Source organism: Nesoenas mayeri, assembly GCF_963082525.1.
Source record: "Nesoenas mayeri genome assembly, chromosome: 1".
Taxonomy (NCBI): Eukaryota; Metazoa; Chordata; class Aves; order Columbiformes; family Columbidae; genus Nesoenas; species Nesoenas mayeri.
In genome coordinates, this window is record NC_137541.1 from 93,934,502 (window position 1) to 93,952,048 (window position 17,547).

The 17,547-nt window shown below is 36.8% G+C and overlaps 1 protein-coding gene across 1 annotated transcript; it reads left to right on the plus strand.

Moving 5' to 3' along the window:
- Positions 1–538: 538 nt before the first annotated feature.
- Positions 539–17,209, plus strand: HJURP (Holliday junction recognition protein; the record flags this gene model as incomplete). The annotated part of the gene is made up of 11 exons (XM_080351105.1): positions 539–568; positions 1,949–2,015; positions 2,614–2,678; positions 3,853–3,880; positions 9,612–9,673; positions 10,841–10,933; positions 11,657–11,738; positions 12,684–14,263; positions 14,804–14,867; positions 16,042–16,129; positions 17,134–17,209. 11 exons carry the CDS (start codon positions 539–541, stop codon positions 17,207–17,209), a joined length of 2,235 nt encoding a protein of 744 aa, XP_080207231.1.
- Positions 17,210–17,547: the final 338 nt, after the last annotated feature.

Below are 17,547 nucleotides of genomic sequence, written 5' to 3' on the forward strand. Positions count from 1 at the left end.
AGACGGGAAACAGCCACAAGGCCAGGGCCGCCACCGCCCCTCAACCCAAGCACAGAGCTCGGCGGGCTGCGCCTGACCCCGCGGCCAATGGGAGCTCACGGTGGGACACTGTTGCTAAGTGGAACAGAGACGTCGCGCCGCGTCCAACCCCCGATTCGCTGCGAGCCCCGTAGCCAATGGGAGGACCTTGAGGCGAGCTGGCGGTGAGGAGGGGGTGGGCGCTCGGCAGCTCTAGCAGCCAATCAGAATAAGAAGCGCTCCTGGCCAAGTACTCGGATGGGCTGCGGCGCCTGTGCGAGACCCAATCAGAGGTGGGGTGGGGGCGGAGGGGGCGAGTCGGCGCGCAATTTGAATTGACGTGGGGGGGAAGAGGGAGCGTCTGACGGCAGTGGAAGCCGGGCTGCGGTCGGGGTGAGCAAGCGCGCACGGCTGGGTGCGTGTGCGGAGCCGCCGCCGCCATTCCGCCAGCGCCGTGGAGGAGCCCAGCCTGTGCGCCATGGCCCTGGAGGAGTCCCTGCGGCGGAGCAACGCCCGCTTCATGGCCACCATCAACAGCATCTTGGAGAGGGTGAGGGCCGCGCGCCGCCGCCGCAGCCGTTGGATGGCGGGAGCCGTTGGCAACGGCTTGTTGTTTCCGTCGCCGTCCTGAGGCGGGCTTGGCGGGGACGCTCTGTCAGCGGCGCGACCTTCAGGCTGCTGCCGCCCGGCCTCGCCCCTGTCTGTCTGAGGGGCGCCGTGCGCTTTTACGGTCCCTCTTGCCGAAATGGTGTGCGGCGCGGCCTGGCCGCCCTTGTGCGTCCCTCTGTCCGCCTCCGGCAGGCTGCCGTGGCCCTGTCTGCCTGCCTCGCCTGGCGCGGTGGCCGGGCTCTCCACTCCGATTCTCCCTGACCACCTCCTAAGTCCTGCTTTGTTAGTGCCGACACGTTCATTTTTCTTTCCGTTTGCTGATTTGCAGTAACTGGCACTGAATTCTCTTTGTCAATTAGTTATTTCTGGTGTCACAAGCTCCCGTTTTTCCTGGCTGCTGAGAGCAGCTGTCACCTGGGGCCTCACGCAGCTTTGCAGTTTGTGCTGAGCTTTGGCGTGAGTAACACTTAGATCAGGGATTGCCAAGTTTTTTTGAGTCCGAGTTGTCTTTGTAGTGCCCTTAATCCATTTTAGCTAGCATTAGATGAGGTATTTTCAAAAAAATTACAGACAGAAGTGAAACTCCCTCCACAAATCCTCTTTATTTTAGAGCTATTTTCTGCTAAAGATGTGAGAACCATACACCTCCATCCAGAGATGCATGTATTTATTCAGGGATGTCAGCTTTGCAGTTCAGAGAAATGGTTTGTGTTAATGTCTAGGTGCTGGCATAAGGCTATATTTAGATATATATATATATAAGGCCATATTTAGATACAAAGCACCTATTACCATGTCAATAAGCATTCCTTGGAACCACTCTAACAGCAGAGGTAAGAACAGGAGTTAGCCTGTTAGTACCTTAGCAATGGTTTCCAACAACTTTAAAAAAAAAAAAAAAAGCCACAAGACTCTGTTTCTAGAATGTTTTCCTCATCTAGCATTAGACTGGATGACATTTTCATGTGTCATGACCTGTAGGTCTATAGTAAGTGGCTGCTTCCAGTTACGACAGAGGGAGTTTAGAAGCTCTGTAATTAAGTAACTTAACCGTTTTTTGAAAACTCGCTGAAGCCTCATTTTGTCAGCAACTGGCTTATGCCTTGAGATTGAACAACTCATACATATGCTTAAAATATGTATGTTTTTTCTAAGAATTAAAGTTTTGAGATTGCTAACTTCTAACTATAGCCAATAAAGCAGCATGTGGATAATTTCATGTTTTGGTCAAAACAAAATTGTGTAAAAACAATACTTAAAATGCATGTTAAAACATCACTGTAAGCATTTATTCTAATCTTTAATGGTCCTTTTTATTTAGTATAATCATCCTTTTGAAGATGATTTACTTATCTCCATGGAAACTCTCACTTACAGTACGCCTGATGGTAAGAACTTCATAAAGCTTCAATATTTACGTGCTGTGTATTTATACTTAGTAAAACATGCAACTGGTGAAACCTTTGATTTGTAAAGGCTGGCTTATACTTTTGGTTTACTAACCTCTATTCAGTATGGAATTAATATGGATCTCAGTCCTGTCAAGCCTTAACTATGGCTTTAACTAATGTCAGATACCATGTAGTCAGCATGTCTTCAATAAAATTTTAAGAGTAAAATAATTTGCTTTTTTTCCCCTCTTCATGGCATGTATGGCTGTAATGCTCCTTGGATTTTAGCTTAGTGTTGTTAGACTTAGCATGTGATTTTTTGTTGTTGTTGTTGTTGGGTTTTTTTGGGTTGGGTTGGGTTGGTTTTGCCTGACTTCTCAATTAACTTAGAATTACAATTTTCTCTTGTCTTGTTTATCTATGAGTTTTTGCTTCTACAATTGTACTAGAGGCTGTTCAGATTTGATAATGTGTTGTTACTATGTAATATGTTCTTCCTAAATGTTTATGTTTGTTAGAATGATAGTGTAATGATAGGTATATATAATGTTATAAGCAAAGCTATGTTTATACTCATATCTCTTGTTATTTCTAGGACCAAAATCATGGGAGGATGTGTCAACTGAGGACCTTAGAAAATGGCAGGAGGAAATACTTGAGGTAGCAATTAATGTACTCCTACTATGCAGTTTGTAGTAATGTTTCTTTTTCCTTATTATATAATATATATAGGAATAAATTCAAATCTTGCTGTGCCATATAATATTTGCAAGAGGTATTAATCAATTAATTCAACATCTGCCTTAAAATAGGGGTTTAGGATAAATTGGTTAAGACTCTCAGATGAGACAGACTAAAATAGATGACCATTTACCAGTGGTAAGCACCACTAGTAAACCTGGAAAAATAAATATTTTTTTTCTAAATGCTGGCTGATGGGGATGTGTACTTTTGGATCTCATCAGAATATTGTCATTGAAGTTAACAAGCATTGAATCAATTTCTCTTGGTTCAGGTAATCAGCTCTGCAATTCCAGAGGGCTTACTGGTTTCATCATTAGATTATTTTTTTTTTCCTGCAAAATAATACTAAAGTAATTAAAGTATTTTTGCAGTCTCAGCACTTGCTGTCTTTGTCAGGCTAAAGCCATTACTATTGTGTGATCTGCATTTTTTTATTCTGAGTACTTACATTAAACAAGCAGTTACTTCTTTTTCTATTTCCTGAACTCACTCGTAAGAACTCAACAATGAATTTATTCTAAATCTCAGTGTTTCTGCCATAACTGCAAAAAGTCACGCTGTTGCTACATTCCTAATATCTGCCTAAAAAGCTAAGTTATGTGGTGTGCCTTGGTAGTTAACACAGAAGCTGTTTTGAACCCCACAGAGTGAGGGGACAAGGGGTAAAATTCAGTCTTGGGAAACAGGAAAGTATTCAATGGAGAGAGCAAAGGGGCTGTATTTCCCTTTCCTTTTACATTCCTGGGTAATACCTTGTGCATCATCTACTAATCATTGCTGCACAACTTTACAGACTAAATACATTAAGGACTGTAAGAGGAATTATCTATCTTAGCCTGGGCCAAGGTAGCTAAAGCTTACATTCTTGTAGCGATTTTAACAGCAATAGTATGACAAGAAGTAAGTGATCAGGTAACTTTTAACATGTATTGTATTTGTGGCTTTTCTCATCAGGCCATGGAAAACCCCATGGAAACTGTATTATTTAGGAAGTGCCTAGTTATGAGATGTACCAAAGTAAACAAAGGCATCCATTAATTATTATTCTAATATTCTTCTGATGTTTCTTCTTTTCCTGTTTTAATTGCAGTGTAACAGAGGAAGTGAAAGGAATGCAGGTAAAGTGTTTAAGAAAATAAGTGCCATAGATTATCTTATCCAAAGAGTCTTGACTTAATAGAAGACATCCTGATTTTATGCCAAACTCTCTAGGATACTCACTGTTTTTTGTGGAGGGAACCACACAAAACCAATAATGTTCATAATTAAAGGTTTGAGTAAATACATTATAATTAATATTGCTGTCATCACAAGTTGTTTAAAATAATCTCATCTGATCAATTAAACAGATAGCTCTTTGTTGTATGTGTCAGTTTCAGCAGATGTTCATTGAATCTAAAAATTCCAGCCCTAACTTACATGGATGTTCAAGTGGAGAGGTTTGGAAGTTGCTAACTTTTTGAAATAACTAGATAAGTGGGCATATTAGAAAATGATTGTTGAAAGAATCTCATGAAGTTGCATGATGAACTATCAAAAATTTAGCAGATTATTCTGTATTCTGAATGAATCAGGCTGCCTGCAGGAAAAGGTTCATTAGAGATCAAGTATCACAATTAAAGTCAAATCAAGACTGCATACCTAAGTGTAATTCTGATACTACTTAGGGAGATGTATGACATATGAAGATTTTCTCATTGTTCTGAAAAGGTCCTGTATGTTCCAATAAAATACAAGTTTTTACTGGAATAAATGACTGGGGGGAAAAGCTGATGTGTAGTACAGCACAGATGTGTTGGGCTTTATTTTCTTAAGGCTTTGCAGTCTCTTTTTTTGGTGTTGCTTATTTCATGACATTTATCTAAGAAGCTCTTAGCTGAACATCTGAGGACAAAACACAATCTAGTGTCTCTGTCCCTCTGTAATCCTACCAAAAAGGCTTTCCATACAGGCTTCAGGTATACTTTGAATCAGCCTATAATTAAAATATTGAGCTGGGGAGGGTCCGATATAAAAAGATTCAGATGGTCCAGACCTTTGCCTCCAGTTTTTAGAAAATATATGCCGAGGAGTCTGAAAACTACAGAAAATGACTGGTTACAATCTATGGTAAAACTCAGAAAGTAAGCATCCAGCAGTTAGTTTTTTTAAAAGATACAGTGTTGGAAGTCTTTCAGAAGTAAGTTTTTGTTAATCTTTGTGTGTTGACCTAAGGTCTGAATACCTTAGGAGTTCTTATTTAAGGAATTTACTTGGAGTTTATTTAATGCCATGAAGACTTGATCTAATTAATTTTAAATGTACTGCGTTACAGATAAGGTAGAAAAGCAAAAAAACCCGATGTCTTACTTATTTTTTCCCAACTTTGAATATAATTTGAGCAAAGTCTTTGTTATTTAGTTATGTTTTAAGTTATGCTAGGGAAAATATATTTAACTGAATATTGAAGGTGTTAACAGCTTTTGTTATGAGGAAAAACCTACTTTTACAGATTAGTATTTATACTTGTATATTTATATATGCTATAAAAGATGGATTCTCATAGGTTTTCTTCAATTTAAGAAAATCATACATTGTGTTGACTTTTTTTTATTTGAAATGCAAAAGTAAATGGAGTAAGCACATGAACTGGCTGATTATGGTTGGTGTAACCCTTTAAAAAAAAAAGGCTCTGGCTATGGATTATTAAAGCTACTGTGTACATTTTACCTGTTCTTCTATATTCTTAAGTGGGCCTGATATGTGTTTTCAGTTAGGGTACCTAAAGTTTTATGCCATTAAGTGTGAACATTTAGAATATCTTTATGAGATCTGAATACTTATTAGTGAACCCTTTGTTTAGTGACAGTCTTGAGTAGGGTAAACATACCTGCTTAAGCACATGTACTATTTTTAAGTCACATGCATTCAATCATGAGAAGTCCTGCTACAGCTTTAGTACCAGCAGAGTCATATGTTTGGGGATACAGATCTTCTCTTTTGGGAAAGATTAAGTTTCTGTAATTTATGCAGCATTAGCAATAGCTTTAAGCAATTTTTTTTTTTTTTATACACACCTTATAATCATATGCACTCTATACAGACTTGAGAGGTTGTGGCTTGCTATAGATATATTTTTATATCTAACAAGGCAGTGGTTAGAAATGTAACTTTCTTCTGCAATATCGAAACAGTTTTCAGTCGGATTAATTTTAATAGCAACAGTATTTGTCTTAGAGGTTCATTATGAAATAAACTTGTGTGGAAGTCACATTTATTTGAAGATAGCTGCTTCTCTGTGGATCTCTTTTCGGTTTTATTTAAATCCATTTGAGTTGCAGTAGCAAATGTAAAAAATAGAGATCTCTGCTCAAATAGGCAGCTTTTACAGTCTTCATATTTCTTCTACTCCTTCTGAGATAAATGAAGGAGGAATAACCCAAAAAGATTGTGAGTGGGTCTATCTGTGCAGGAAGACAAGCACAGCACTTTTGGAATGTCCCCTTGCCAAAAATCATTAAAAAGATGCAACAGAGGTTTGAGGCTCCATCCTCAGGCTTCAGGAGTAATACATCTTTTTCATATCCTTTTCAACACGTCAAGAAAAATGCAGAAAAAGTCTTCAGTTGTCTTCCTTTTCTACAAGTGATACCAACTGATAAAAGGGTAGATTTTATTTTCTGTAGTGCTTCATGGGTCAAGAAGAAAACAATATGGTAGATGTGTATCTCTGATCAGAATTAGTCTGCTGTATTTGACTAGAACGTTGTTCTGTCACTTATCTGTTCTTTGTATCAGTGCTATGTAAGTTCTCAATTTGCAAAATGTCAATGTTAAATATTTTTCCAAGTAAGAGTATATACAAATGACGAATTAATGAGTTTGGGTATAATATTGGTCTGTGACTTATCAAATTGAAATAGAATTATTTTTTTCCTCCTGTGCATGCTAAGAAATGTCAAAGCAACATAACAGTGATTTTGAGGATGGACATTCAACAGGACATCAGGTATGGGCACCACATTGCGTCTACCGTTACAAAGTCTCTTTATTTTCTCAGCTTTTGAGTACATAAATACTTTTTCCTAATCGTGAACAGGTGATCCTATATCATACCTATAAAGTTAGATTTTTAAAGGCCTACTCATTGCTAAATTGAATCACTTTGTTCTCCTTAAGTAAGAACTTCTGAAAAAAAATGAGGGCTTAAAGTATTTTGCTGCAGTTCTACTGCAGCTCTTCAAGTTTTAGATACCTTATTAAACAATTGTTTTGTAGTTCCCCGCATGTAGTTGTATTATTTTAGGAAAAATGTGTCTTTACTTGCTAGGTGCACAGAATCATAGAATCATTTTGGTTGGGAAAGACCCTCAAGATCATTGAGTCCAATCATTAACCTAACTTTGTCACTAAACCATGTCCTTAAGAACTTCATCTACACATCTTTTGAATGCTTCCGGGAATGGTGACTCCACCACTTCCCTGGGCAGCCTGACAACCCTTCCTGTGAAGAATTTTTTCCTAATATCCAACCTAAACTTCTCCTGGGACAACTTGAGGCCATTTTCTCTTGTCCTATCACTTGTTACCTGGAAGAAGAGACCAACACACTCCATGCAACAGCCTCCTTTCAGGGTTGTAGAGAGTGATAAGGTCTCCCCTTAGCCTCCTTTTCTCCAGGCTAAACAGCCCCAGTTCCTTCAGCTGCTCCTCATCAGACTTGTGTTCCAGACCCCTCACCAGCTTCATCACCCTCCTCTACACTCTCTCCAGCACCTCAATGTTTTTCTTGTAGTGAGTGGCCTAGAACTGAGCACAGTATTCAAGGTGGGGCCTCACCAGCGCTGAATACAGACTAGTTAATATAGCTTATGCTACCAGGTCTTAAAATTCCTTTCATGTTTGTTTAAGGAATCTCCTGAGACTTCTTGTGTGAATACATCTGATACAGGTGGGTTTTTTAATTTACTTTTTTGATATTTTTTTTCTTTTTGATACTTGTATTACTCAAGATCGTTTTATTATTGTGCATATAAAAACTTGCTATTTTGCATAAATTAAACTATGGCTAGGTGGTTACCAGCATGTAATGATGAACAAAGCAGCTGCAGCAAAATATGGTTAGCTGGTGTTTAAATACTCTGGTGTATATTAGGTGCTTCACACGCATAACTGTCACCAAGGCAGATGATTACTTCCTTCTTGAGGGAAAACAGAAAATAGCAATCTGAAATTTGTCCTGTCATTTCAGAGTGTAATTTCAAATATCTATTTGAATGATAAAATAATTTCTGCAAAGTTAGAAAATGTAACCTTGTGTTTTCTCAACCTGTGTAGTGAAATATAGGAAACGAATTTCAGAGGCATCTGTAGCTTAGCTTCTTTAAGTGTCCTTTATCTTTTGCACTCATGGGATAAATGAGTGATGCAGTTCAGACTCCGGTAGCTTCATAGCAGTGTGTGATATGATTATCCACTCCTCCTCCTTCTCTTGTAAATGTTCTACGAAGAGACTGGAGAGGATTTATAGCAGCCTTGGTGAGCTCCAGCTATCTCCAAATGTAGAAGTTTCCTAGTGATGTTGGGTTGGATTCCTCACTTAAAAATTGAATTCACTTAGGTGTTCTGGTTTGGGGGTTTGTGGGGTTTGGTTTGTTTTTTTGTGTGTGTGTTTGGGGTTTTTTAATATACAGAAGGTTAGCAATAGGACATGCTAACTCTTAAGAAAAAAGAGTATTTCTAGCTGCTTTAGCTGAAATTTTAGTTTTAGCAGGTTTTTTCCATCTTTAGTATTCATATAGAGACACTTCTTAATGAAGGCAGTGTTTCTTCCAGGTTTTATACAGTACTTTTGTTCTGAAAGTATGTGAAGCCTATCAACAGCAGGTACAAATAAACCAAACAGCTCTCACCTGTACATGAAAGTATTGGTCTTCCGTTAATCGGGAAAATTATAAGGTCTACCTTCTTTGGTTTCACAGGAAGTAGCATGGCAAAGTATAGTGATATCTGAACAATTCCTTGTATCTATTAGGGTAGTATCACAGGATAATTAATTTGGAGAGAAAGGGGAAGGTTCAATCTGCATTGTATATTTATCTAAGTGTATTTAAGTTTAGAAGATTGTGTCAAAGTCAAAATTTAATATTTACAGTAACCTCCCTATTAGTATGTTCAACTCTTATGTAAGATATCTCTTTTAGGTAATGATATATCTTTTAGATAACATTGCATTGAGTGCATTTCCAGTGAAATAACTTCCTGTATTATTGGTCAAATTTTTCAGAGAGAAAGGTGGAAGTTTTCATTTTTCCTCTCTCTCTCCTGCACTTGAGCAACAAAGATGTTCCCAAATTTCCCTTTTGGCCCTTAAAAACACTTCAGGGTTCCCTGGAGAAGTTACTTGACTTTTTTTCTGTTTTGTGCAGTGCCATGATCCTCTGCTAATAATGTTCTAGTGATTTGAAGTATGATTGACAATACATTAAAAACATACTTAAAATTACACTTTTGTGATGTTTCACACCTAGAAGGATATTCAATTTGTATGCAGATCAACTTGTATGATACAACCTATTTCTAATCATTTGTAATTGACACGATGGAGTCAACCATTCTTGGACACTTGAGTTACCTTTATACAAGAACCTCTCATTTCTATAGCAGTCTAGTAATTTCTGACCATTTAGGGAGCAGTATGCCAGTTTTGTGCCCAGTTCTATTGGATATAGAATACTGTTTTAGTGTAGAAAAGAGTTTTCTAAAATGAAACCTGTTAGCAAATGAGTCATACAGGATGTGTTTAAAAACATTCCTGGATTGGTTTTGAGTTCAACTAGGTTTTATTTAGTATTTATTTTCTAATTGTAGGTGAAGAAAGTGATACGGATATAGTTTCAGTAAGAAGAAAATTTCAAGACATTCACTTACAGGTAAAAATTTCTGATGTCTAATACAATGGAATAATTTTATGTTCAATAGAAATGATTGAATTACTTGAATAGCTTACATATGCCTGAGGTGTTGATGCAGTCAGCAAAAGACTCCATGTAGCCTGCATATTAATGCATATTTTCAGCAAGTATAGCAAGAGAGAGGTTCAATAAATAATGTCATGAAGACCAATATGAAGTAATATCATGTCTTGGTATTATTAGTATACCAGAGAAAGCTATACAATATATTACATAGAACAGGCAACTCTGAGAAAGGCTACAATAGGTATGGAAAAAGAATAACCAGATGAATCACAAAATGAAAAAACTTATAAAAATATGATCATTCACCAGAGAGCCTAACATAAACAGGTAATGTGGTGTTTTGGGTTTTTTTTTAAAATAAATAAATAAATCTGAGATAATGGCTACCATAACAAAAGCAGACTGGAATATCCTGCTGTTGTTTCCCAAACTAGACTATGGGCTACCCAGAGTTAGTTACACTGATGTGGAAAAGTACAACACACATTTTGTGTGTTCAGCCATACTAATCCTGTGTTCTGCTTGCTCAAATACCAATTACTAAAATTGAATTTACTGTCCTTGCTTGTTCAGCATAGTGCTAGGCATTGTCATGTCTCTGACAACTAATACAAACCACTTCAGAAAGCAAGAGTTTTGCTAATGAAAAACATTTGCCGTTTATCACCAAATGCTTTTAGATTTTACATAGAGGTGAATTACAGAGTAGGCCTTAATTTGTATATGAACTTAGGCAATATTAATAATATATTTAAAGATTTGCAGCTGTAATTACCAGTGATTTGTAACCTAACACTAGGACTCTTTTCTTTTTTCTTTGTTGTTTGGGGTTTTTTGGTTTTGTATGTATCAGTAGGTCTTCTGAGGCAGTGTGTGCTTTTTGCTGCATCAAGAAACTAGCTATTTATCTCTTTTTTTAATATGTCTTCACATATGGTTCCCTCTTGGGATATTTTTAGCATAAAATGTCTTCATTTAAAATAAGTTTATGCAGGTTGAATATCCTCATCAGAATAATAGTAATTTGAAACAAATCTCAGTAATATTGTTTGGGTTTGTCAGTGTCAATAACTTCTGTGTGTTGAATTTAACTTTTTTTTTTTCTTCTCCCCCACTAAGAATCTGTATGTATGTGATGGGAAAATACAAGAGAAAGTGAAAGTGGATGTTATAGTTCAAGATAATGTTAGAAAAATTCCCGGATGGATTATGGTAAATACATCACCTGTTCTAAGTTATTAGCTAATTAGAATAAAGAGCTCTCTAACTGTGCAGCACCATGAATTCTAATACAACTTCTCTGCTGTTCTATCATTGTTCCTCTCTTGCTTGCTACTTACATAAATATCACAGCATCTCAGGTCTCTGACAGCAATGATTTGTAAGAAACAGTGCAGACTATATCCAAATTTTTTTCTTTTTTTCTACTTTGTTCTTTGAACCTTGATGTGCGAGTTGATCCTCACTTCAGTAAGTTTTCTGAAAAGCCTAAATTTGAAGGTTGTAGAGAAAAAGGGAGATTTAGCTTTATTTTGGGTTTGGGGATAAGGGAGAGTAGGGGCACGAAGGACTATGTTACATGGTATGGCTTCTGTTTCCTACTGAAGTTGACAGGGATGTATAGATTATCCAGGTATATATATCGATGTGTAGATTCTCCTATTTGGGAAAGGGGTTAAAATATGATACATAATGTAGAAGTTGCAAAAATAAATAGCCTTTCCAAGATTAAACTGGTAACTCTTAAAAATTGTTACTGAAGTCTGACTAGACATTTTCTTCCTTGTCTGAAACTTATGAAGGCCCTTAAGACCATAACTATACAGGATCTATTATAGTAAGGAGAGTAGGAGAAGTCACAAATAAGGTTTTGTTGTTACTTCTAATGTGCAAAAAATTGAGGATATTAGATTGTGTCTTCTGTTTGTTTTTCAGAGAGAATGTCAAGGTTCATCAAAAGGTCTGCATTTAGCTTCACCAGTGCAAGAACTAATTGGTACAGTTAATTCTTTTGGAGGTTGGTCAAATATTTTAGTTAAAAAACATGTTTCTATTAAAATTTATTAGAAATATTTAATTTATTGAAAATACGAGAGGCACTGTTTATCCAACAGAAAAGTTATACGGACTGGATTCTTGAAGAGAAGACAGATGTGATTTTGCTTATGGCAAAATGTGCTTGAAAAAATAGAAAATAAATAACTTGTATACAGAAAAGCAGCTTTTCTTAAATAGCCCCAGGAAAAAGAAATGCATAGTTACAAAATTCAGAAGGGTTACGCTCCATTAAATGAAAGCGTAGTTTTTTGTTTCTGGAATGTCATGAATGGCTTTGGGTTGGCTGGTAACTGGTACTCAAAGTGGTACTTTACTAGTAAACTTTCTTTTTTGAGAAGTTCTCCAGAAGTTCAGAAGTTCTCCAGACTTGATGCAAACCTAAAATAGAATTTTGGTGTAAATACTTCAAGCCTAACAACTACAAAAAGCATTATGTTAATCATGCTTTATGGCAAGCAAAGCTGTGCTGGTACTAGCCAACTACAATGCTTTAAAGTAATATAAAAATAGAGTAACAAAACCTGTTAGATAAGGCTATTCCTTCTGATCAGAAATCACGAAGAGCAAAGCAGTCTTCCTCTACAATGAAAACATTTTAGATATATATATAGATAGATAGATATAGATATATATATATAAAGCTATTTTAAGATGGGGAGAGGGGCTCCAACACATCTCTCTTCTGTCTTCTATAGTCTGTGAAATCAATATTTATTTTTTTATCCTAATAGATTGTATGTTAATAATCCTTTTAGCCTAGCAAAAAAAGCTTAATGAAATATGCTATTACGGTAAGACTTGTTTCTAAGTCATATACATTAGTGGAAGTGCCCTAATAGATTTGGGGCTTTTTTTCTTCTTCTTGTTTTGTTTTGTCATTAATTTGGTTGGGTTTTTTTAACAGGCAACCAAGCTGCTGTTTGCAGAAGGAAAGTAGAATTGTCAAATGAATGTTCTTCATCCAGACCTCCACAGTTACGATTTTCTGATGTTTCCATATCAACAAATACAATAACCATACCCAGGCATCAGACTTCCCCAGAACTGTATAAAACTTGGTGTGATAGTATCTTGGAAGAATACCAGTCTGCAGATGAGGAATGCTCCTGGAGCAATGTAACTCTTGCAGACTTGTATCCAGGGATGTTAGAGTCACTTACACGGCTCATGAAAAAGCAGACTCGAAGAAAAGAGTCAAAATACATGTTTGGACAATTAAGGCACAGAAGACACCCTTCTGGAAGACCAAAGCTCAATGTCACTTTAGTCAAAATAAGAGGGTTCAGACCCCCTAAACTGAAGCGAGCACAACCTAGCATATGCAGCAGTAGACATGAAGACATCCAGAATCAAACTTTCAGAAACGAGAATAGAGAACTTTGTGATGACAAGAGTTCCATTAATAATTTGTCTGGTGTGTTACCTTATTCTTACCTTGATACAAATGAAATCAAAATGGACTGTTCTGACTCAAGTTTAGTACCTAGAAAAGGCCCAAAAGTCTCCAAACAGACTGTTTTTCCTGATGTTATAACTACAATGGGAGAGACGTTTCTAGTTGAAGATGAGTTACAGACTACTGTCTCACTTAATCCAAAATGCAAAGAAAGTGAAAAATTTGCTTACCAGTGTCCTTCAGAATACTGTTTTATGATGTCTGCTGCCAGTTCAGGGTCAACAGGACTTTATCCGGTAAAAGAGAGTAAAACTCGAAAAAGTTACTTTTCTTGTGGTGATACCTCAGAGTTGTGTTCATCTACTTGCAGTTCCTATGGCAGTAGTCATGCTTTTACACCTGTCACAAACTGTTCTCTTGCAAGAGCATCAAATACTTTGCTCATAAATCCTGAAAAAATAACCTCTGGAAGACAAATTTCTTTCGAGTACAAGCACTTATTTTCCTCGTTGTCTACAAAGCAGAGTCCTTCAAAGATGCCCCAGAAATACAAAGATGCATTTGAAAAGCTCTACTACAAACTGTGTCCCAAAGAAATACAAAAGCCTTTGACATTGACAAGATCTCTTGCAAATTCACAGAACCTTGAAGATAAAGGAAGATTAGTGAAGAGTAATTTAAGTAATTCTGTGAGGTCCCATACACTGTGTGATAGAGAATTTGACAGGATCTATGAGCAATTGTGTAGTGGGGGTGTTCCAAAACTTCCTGGGTTTCAGAGAGCTTCAAATTTAAAGAAGTATGAAGGAATACAGATGTCTGAAACTGTAAATGCTCTTGTTAACTCACCTGTTCGAACTTTATCTGCATCTCCCAGAGTTAAAAGACTGGGAAATTTCCAAAATGATCCTCTTTGTTCACCAGTAAAGCGAGTGAGAGATATACCGGAACGTTACCTTTCTTCAGCAAAATGTGAACAGATTGCTCGCAGAAGAAATGCTGAACTTCAGACCGATGGCATGAGGTTTTTGAACCCATACAATGTCAGTAACACCAGCATTTCTGACAGTCACAACTGCCAGAGTCAGGTACTAAAGGACCTTGTAAAACAATAATATTGTGCAATCTTTGATATTTCGAAAAGGGCTTAAAAATAGATTAGAGCTGGAAGCTTTTTAAACAAGTGGCAGCTTACTTCTTGTGCTATTTGGTCAGTAGAGTTGTTTTACAACTTTGGGGCTTGGGGGATTTTAATTTGCTAAAATATAAGTCGTATCAGGTCTCCTGGATCATGTGAGGAAGTTCGCTATATTTAATAACCTTGAAAGTGGTTATAAAATGCTCAACAGTAGATTGTTTCAATAGACTGTGTCACTGGTTAAAATAATCTCAGACAGTGAGCCTGTTCATTAAGGTGTTGTCCTTCTGAAATGATAAGACATTGTAGGTGAACGAATTGAGGCGAACAAAGTAAACGTTACCAGGTTCCACTGGAATCATTAGACTTGTTGATTTAAATATTAAATCCAGCCCTTATTTCCAGGTTCCCAGTCATTTCTTCTGAGGCAAGCTGTGACATAATACATGAGTTTTTCCATCGATGTAATCTGTTAATGCTTTATTCTCAGGGCTCTGGATTTCATGCTGCATCAGATACAACTTTTCTTGGTGTTCCTGGTACTTCCTTGCAAGGTTAGTTTCAGAGACTTTATGAATTACTACTTTAGCAATCACAAGCACTTCTCCAAGGGTAGATCTACAAATCTCAATAGACAGCTGTCTAGGTGACAGCTCTTCTTCCTCAGTAATAGCTGGGTATGTTCAAGTGTTCCTTTAAAGAATCTATACAGAAAAGGGTTTTCTGAATCACATGTAAACATCAATTTAAGAAGCTTTTCTTTAGGTTAACTAGGACTTCTCCTGCTAAAGTGTTGCTTATACCCATTGTTTTTTTCCCTTCCTTTTTTCTATTTTATTTAAAATTTGCTGTTGCTTTTACTTTACATATCTACATGTTCAGCAGGAAGTGCATAGTTTATTAATCCTACACTTAAATAACCACATGCTTTTGTTTGGATTCTTCAGCTTTACAAAAACTTGCAATTGAGTTGTTGCATGCTACTGTCACTTGCTTAGGAGAATTAGATTGTTAGCCTGGATAAAAAGACTTTTGCCAATTCAGGACAGTAGAATTTTAGAATTTTTAAAAAACACCACCAAAACTAACATATTTGAATCTTTAAGGTAATCTTCTAATTTTCTTTTTAAAATCTGATTTTGGTTTACAGCATGTCTGTAACATAACATGAACTTTTTTTCCTACTAAGTAAAATGTTTGTTTTATTTTTATGAACCTTGTCATCAAGATAACAACTAACATGTAAAGGAAAATACTGAAGAAGGTTCCTTGAAGTATTGTCAACTGGTATACAGGAAGAAAATGGCAGAAGAATTGTATTTCTTTGCATATTTCTTGCCTTGTTGCATTTTCATTGCTGGTTAATTGTGAAGAATTTGTTTATTTGAGGTGGACATCTGTTTATTTTACCTTCCTCAAATTTTAACTAATACTTTATGTATTATGTTTTTTCTGGTATCAGCAGTTCCTTCTATGTTTTTCTAATGGCATAAGCATTTTTGAAGAAATATAGCTTATATTTAAATACAATGTGTAAAATGTATTTGAAATTAAGTTTTGCCAGAACCTTTTGCATTAGAATATTTTTGTAAGGAAACTTGCTCATTGAAGTATGCCAGTGAAGTATTACCCATGTCTTAACAGGCTAATATTTTAACAACATACAGTAGTGTCCATGCTACTCAGCATTGTTCTTACCCTTTTCATACTGCTGTTTTCTACCACCAGAATCTGGGATTGCAGGTACCATCTCTGGTTGGCCTAGTGCAGTGAAGAATTACAGCAGTCCCAGAAATGCACAGTACTGTCGCGAAAGGTAAGTTCTTCCTCAAAAAGAAAATCCAAAAGAAATTTTTGGGGCCTTACATCTATATTAAAGGTGTAGAAGCTGTTGCCTACATGTATACTTCTAGAATGAAAATCAGAATCGATGCTTGGGAAAGTCCAAGCCAATCAAACCTGCAGACTCAAACACTGGGAAGCAAGTGTCTGGACAAAAGTAGCCAGACTTCAGCATGGCTGGCCAGTGAACTTAAGTTAGTAAGATGGCTTGACTCAATAGCTACTCTAGTCCTTCTTTATGTTCCTTGTAGATGCATTTATTATTTTAGATATAAATCAGATGGACTGTCAGCTGACAAGCTTCCTTGGGCCTGTAGTGTGTCGTTCTTGTATACGGTTCCAAGGAGCGAAGCTCTTGTTTAATGGCTACAGAGCCCTCAGAATTGTTATGCTTAAGCCACGTGGCAAAATGCTGCATTTGTAATGAATGGTGGTGGAAAGAAACTAGTATTGTCTTCCTGTCTCAAATATGATAGCCTTTATGGAGAAGGTAATTATGAAAGACGCATTTCTGAAAAAGAAATGTTCATAACCAAAACTTTTCTTGAGCTCTGCATGACTGCTGTTGTACAGCTATAGTGCTATCCTGAATTGTCAGATGTAAACCAAAATGGTTCAAAATATGCCATTTCTTAAGTAATCTGCAAGGAAATAATTACATTCTTACTTGTATCTTTCCTTTATAGCTATTGGTGAATACATTTCAAGCTTACATCTGGAAGTTTAAGAGATACTTATATAATTTAGGTTAAGATAGTAGCATTATGGAGACATTAAAATGACATAGGATGAAAAGTTTTCTCTCTAGCTGAGAGCACATAGGAATGTGGACAAGGAGTCCTGCTGCTGTTTACAGTCAAGATGTTCAGATATCTTGCTTTGATGATTTGTTTCAATTTCATTCTGTTCATCAAAGTTTTGGCAGGCATAGTATTTTTGTGTAATTTACTTTATAATCTTAACAATTCTTTTCTATAGGGTATCCAGAAAACTAAGCTACACTGTGGGTAAAGATGACAAACCTCAGCAATCACTTGGGTGGCTTCCTGGTTGAAACCCACCAAGGAGCATTCATGGACTGCTACAGAAAAAACTTTGTTTTATAAAGTTTGGGTTTGTTTTGCTTTTCTTCTTCCAAGAATCAGGGACTGATTCTGTTATGCAGTTAGTCCTGGTTTATGCTTACCTGTAATGTAAATCTTCAGGAGTGGTTCATCCCTTCTGACAGGGCACTTAGTCCTTTGGCTTCATCAGGTATTGCAGGGAATCAGGGTTCCGTTCTATGGCAAAGTTTAAATTTTGTAGTTAGTAGTGTTTGTTCTAACAGTGTGATCAGTATTTGCTTGTTATCTGCTAATAAGCTTTGATTCTCAACATATTAGTCATAAGATA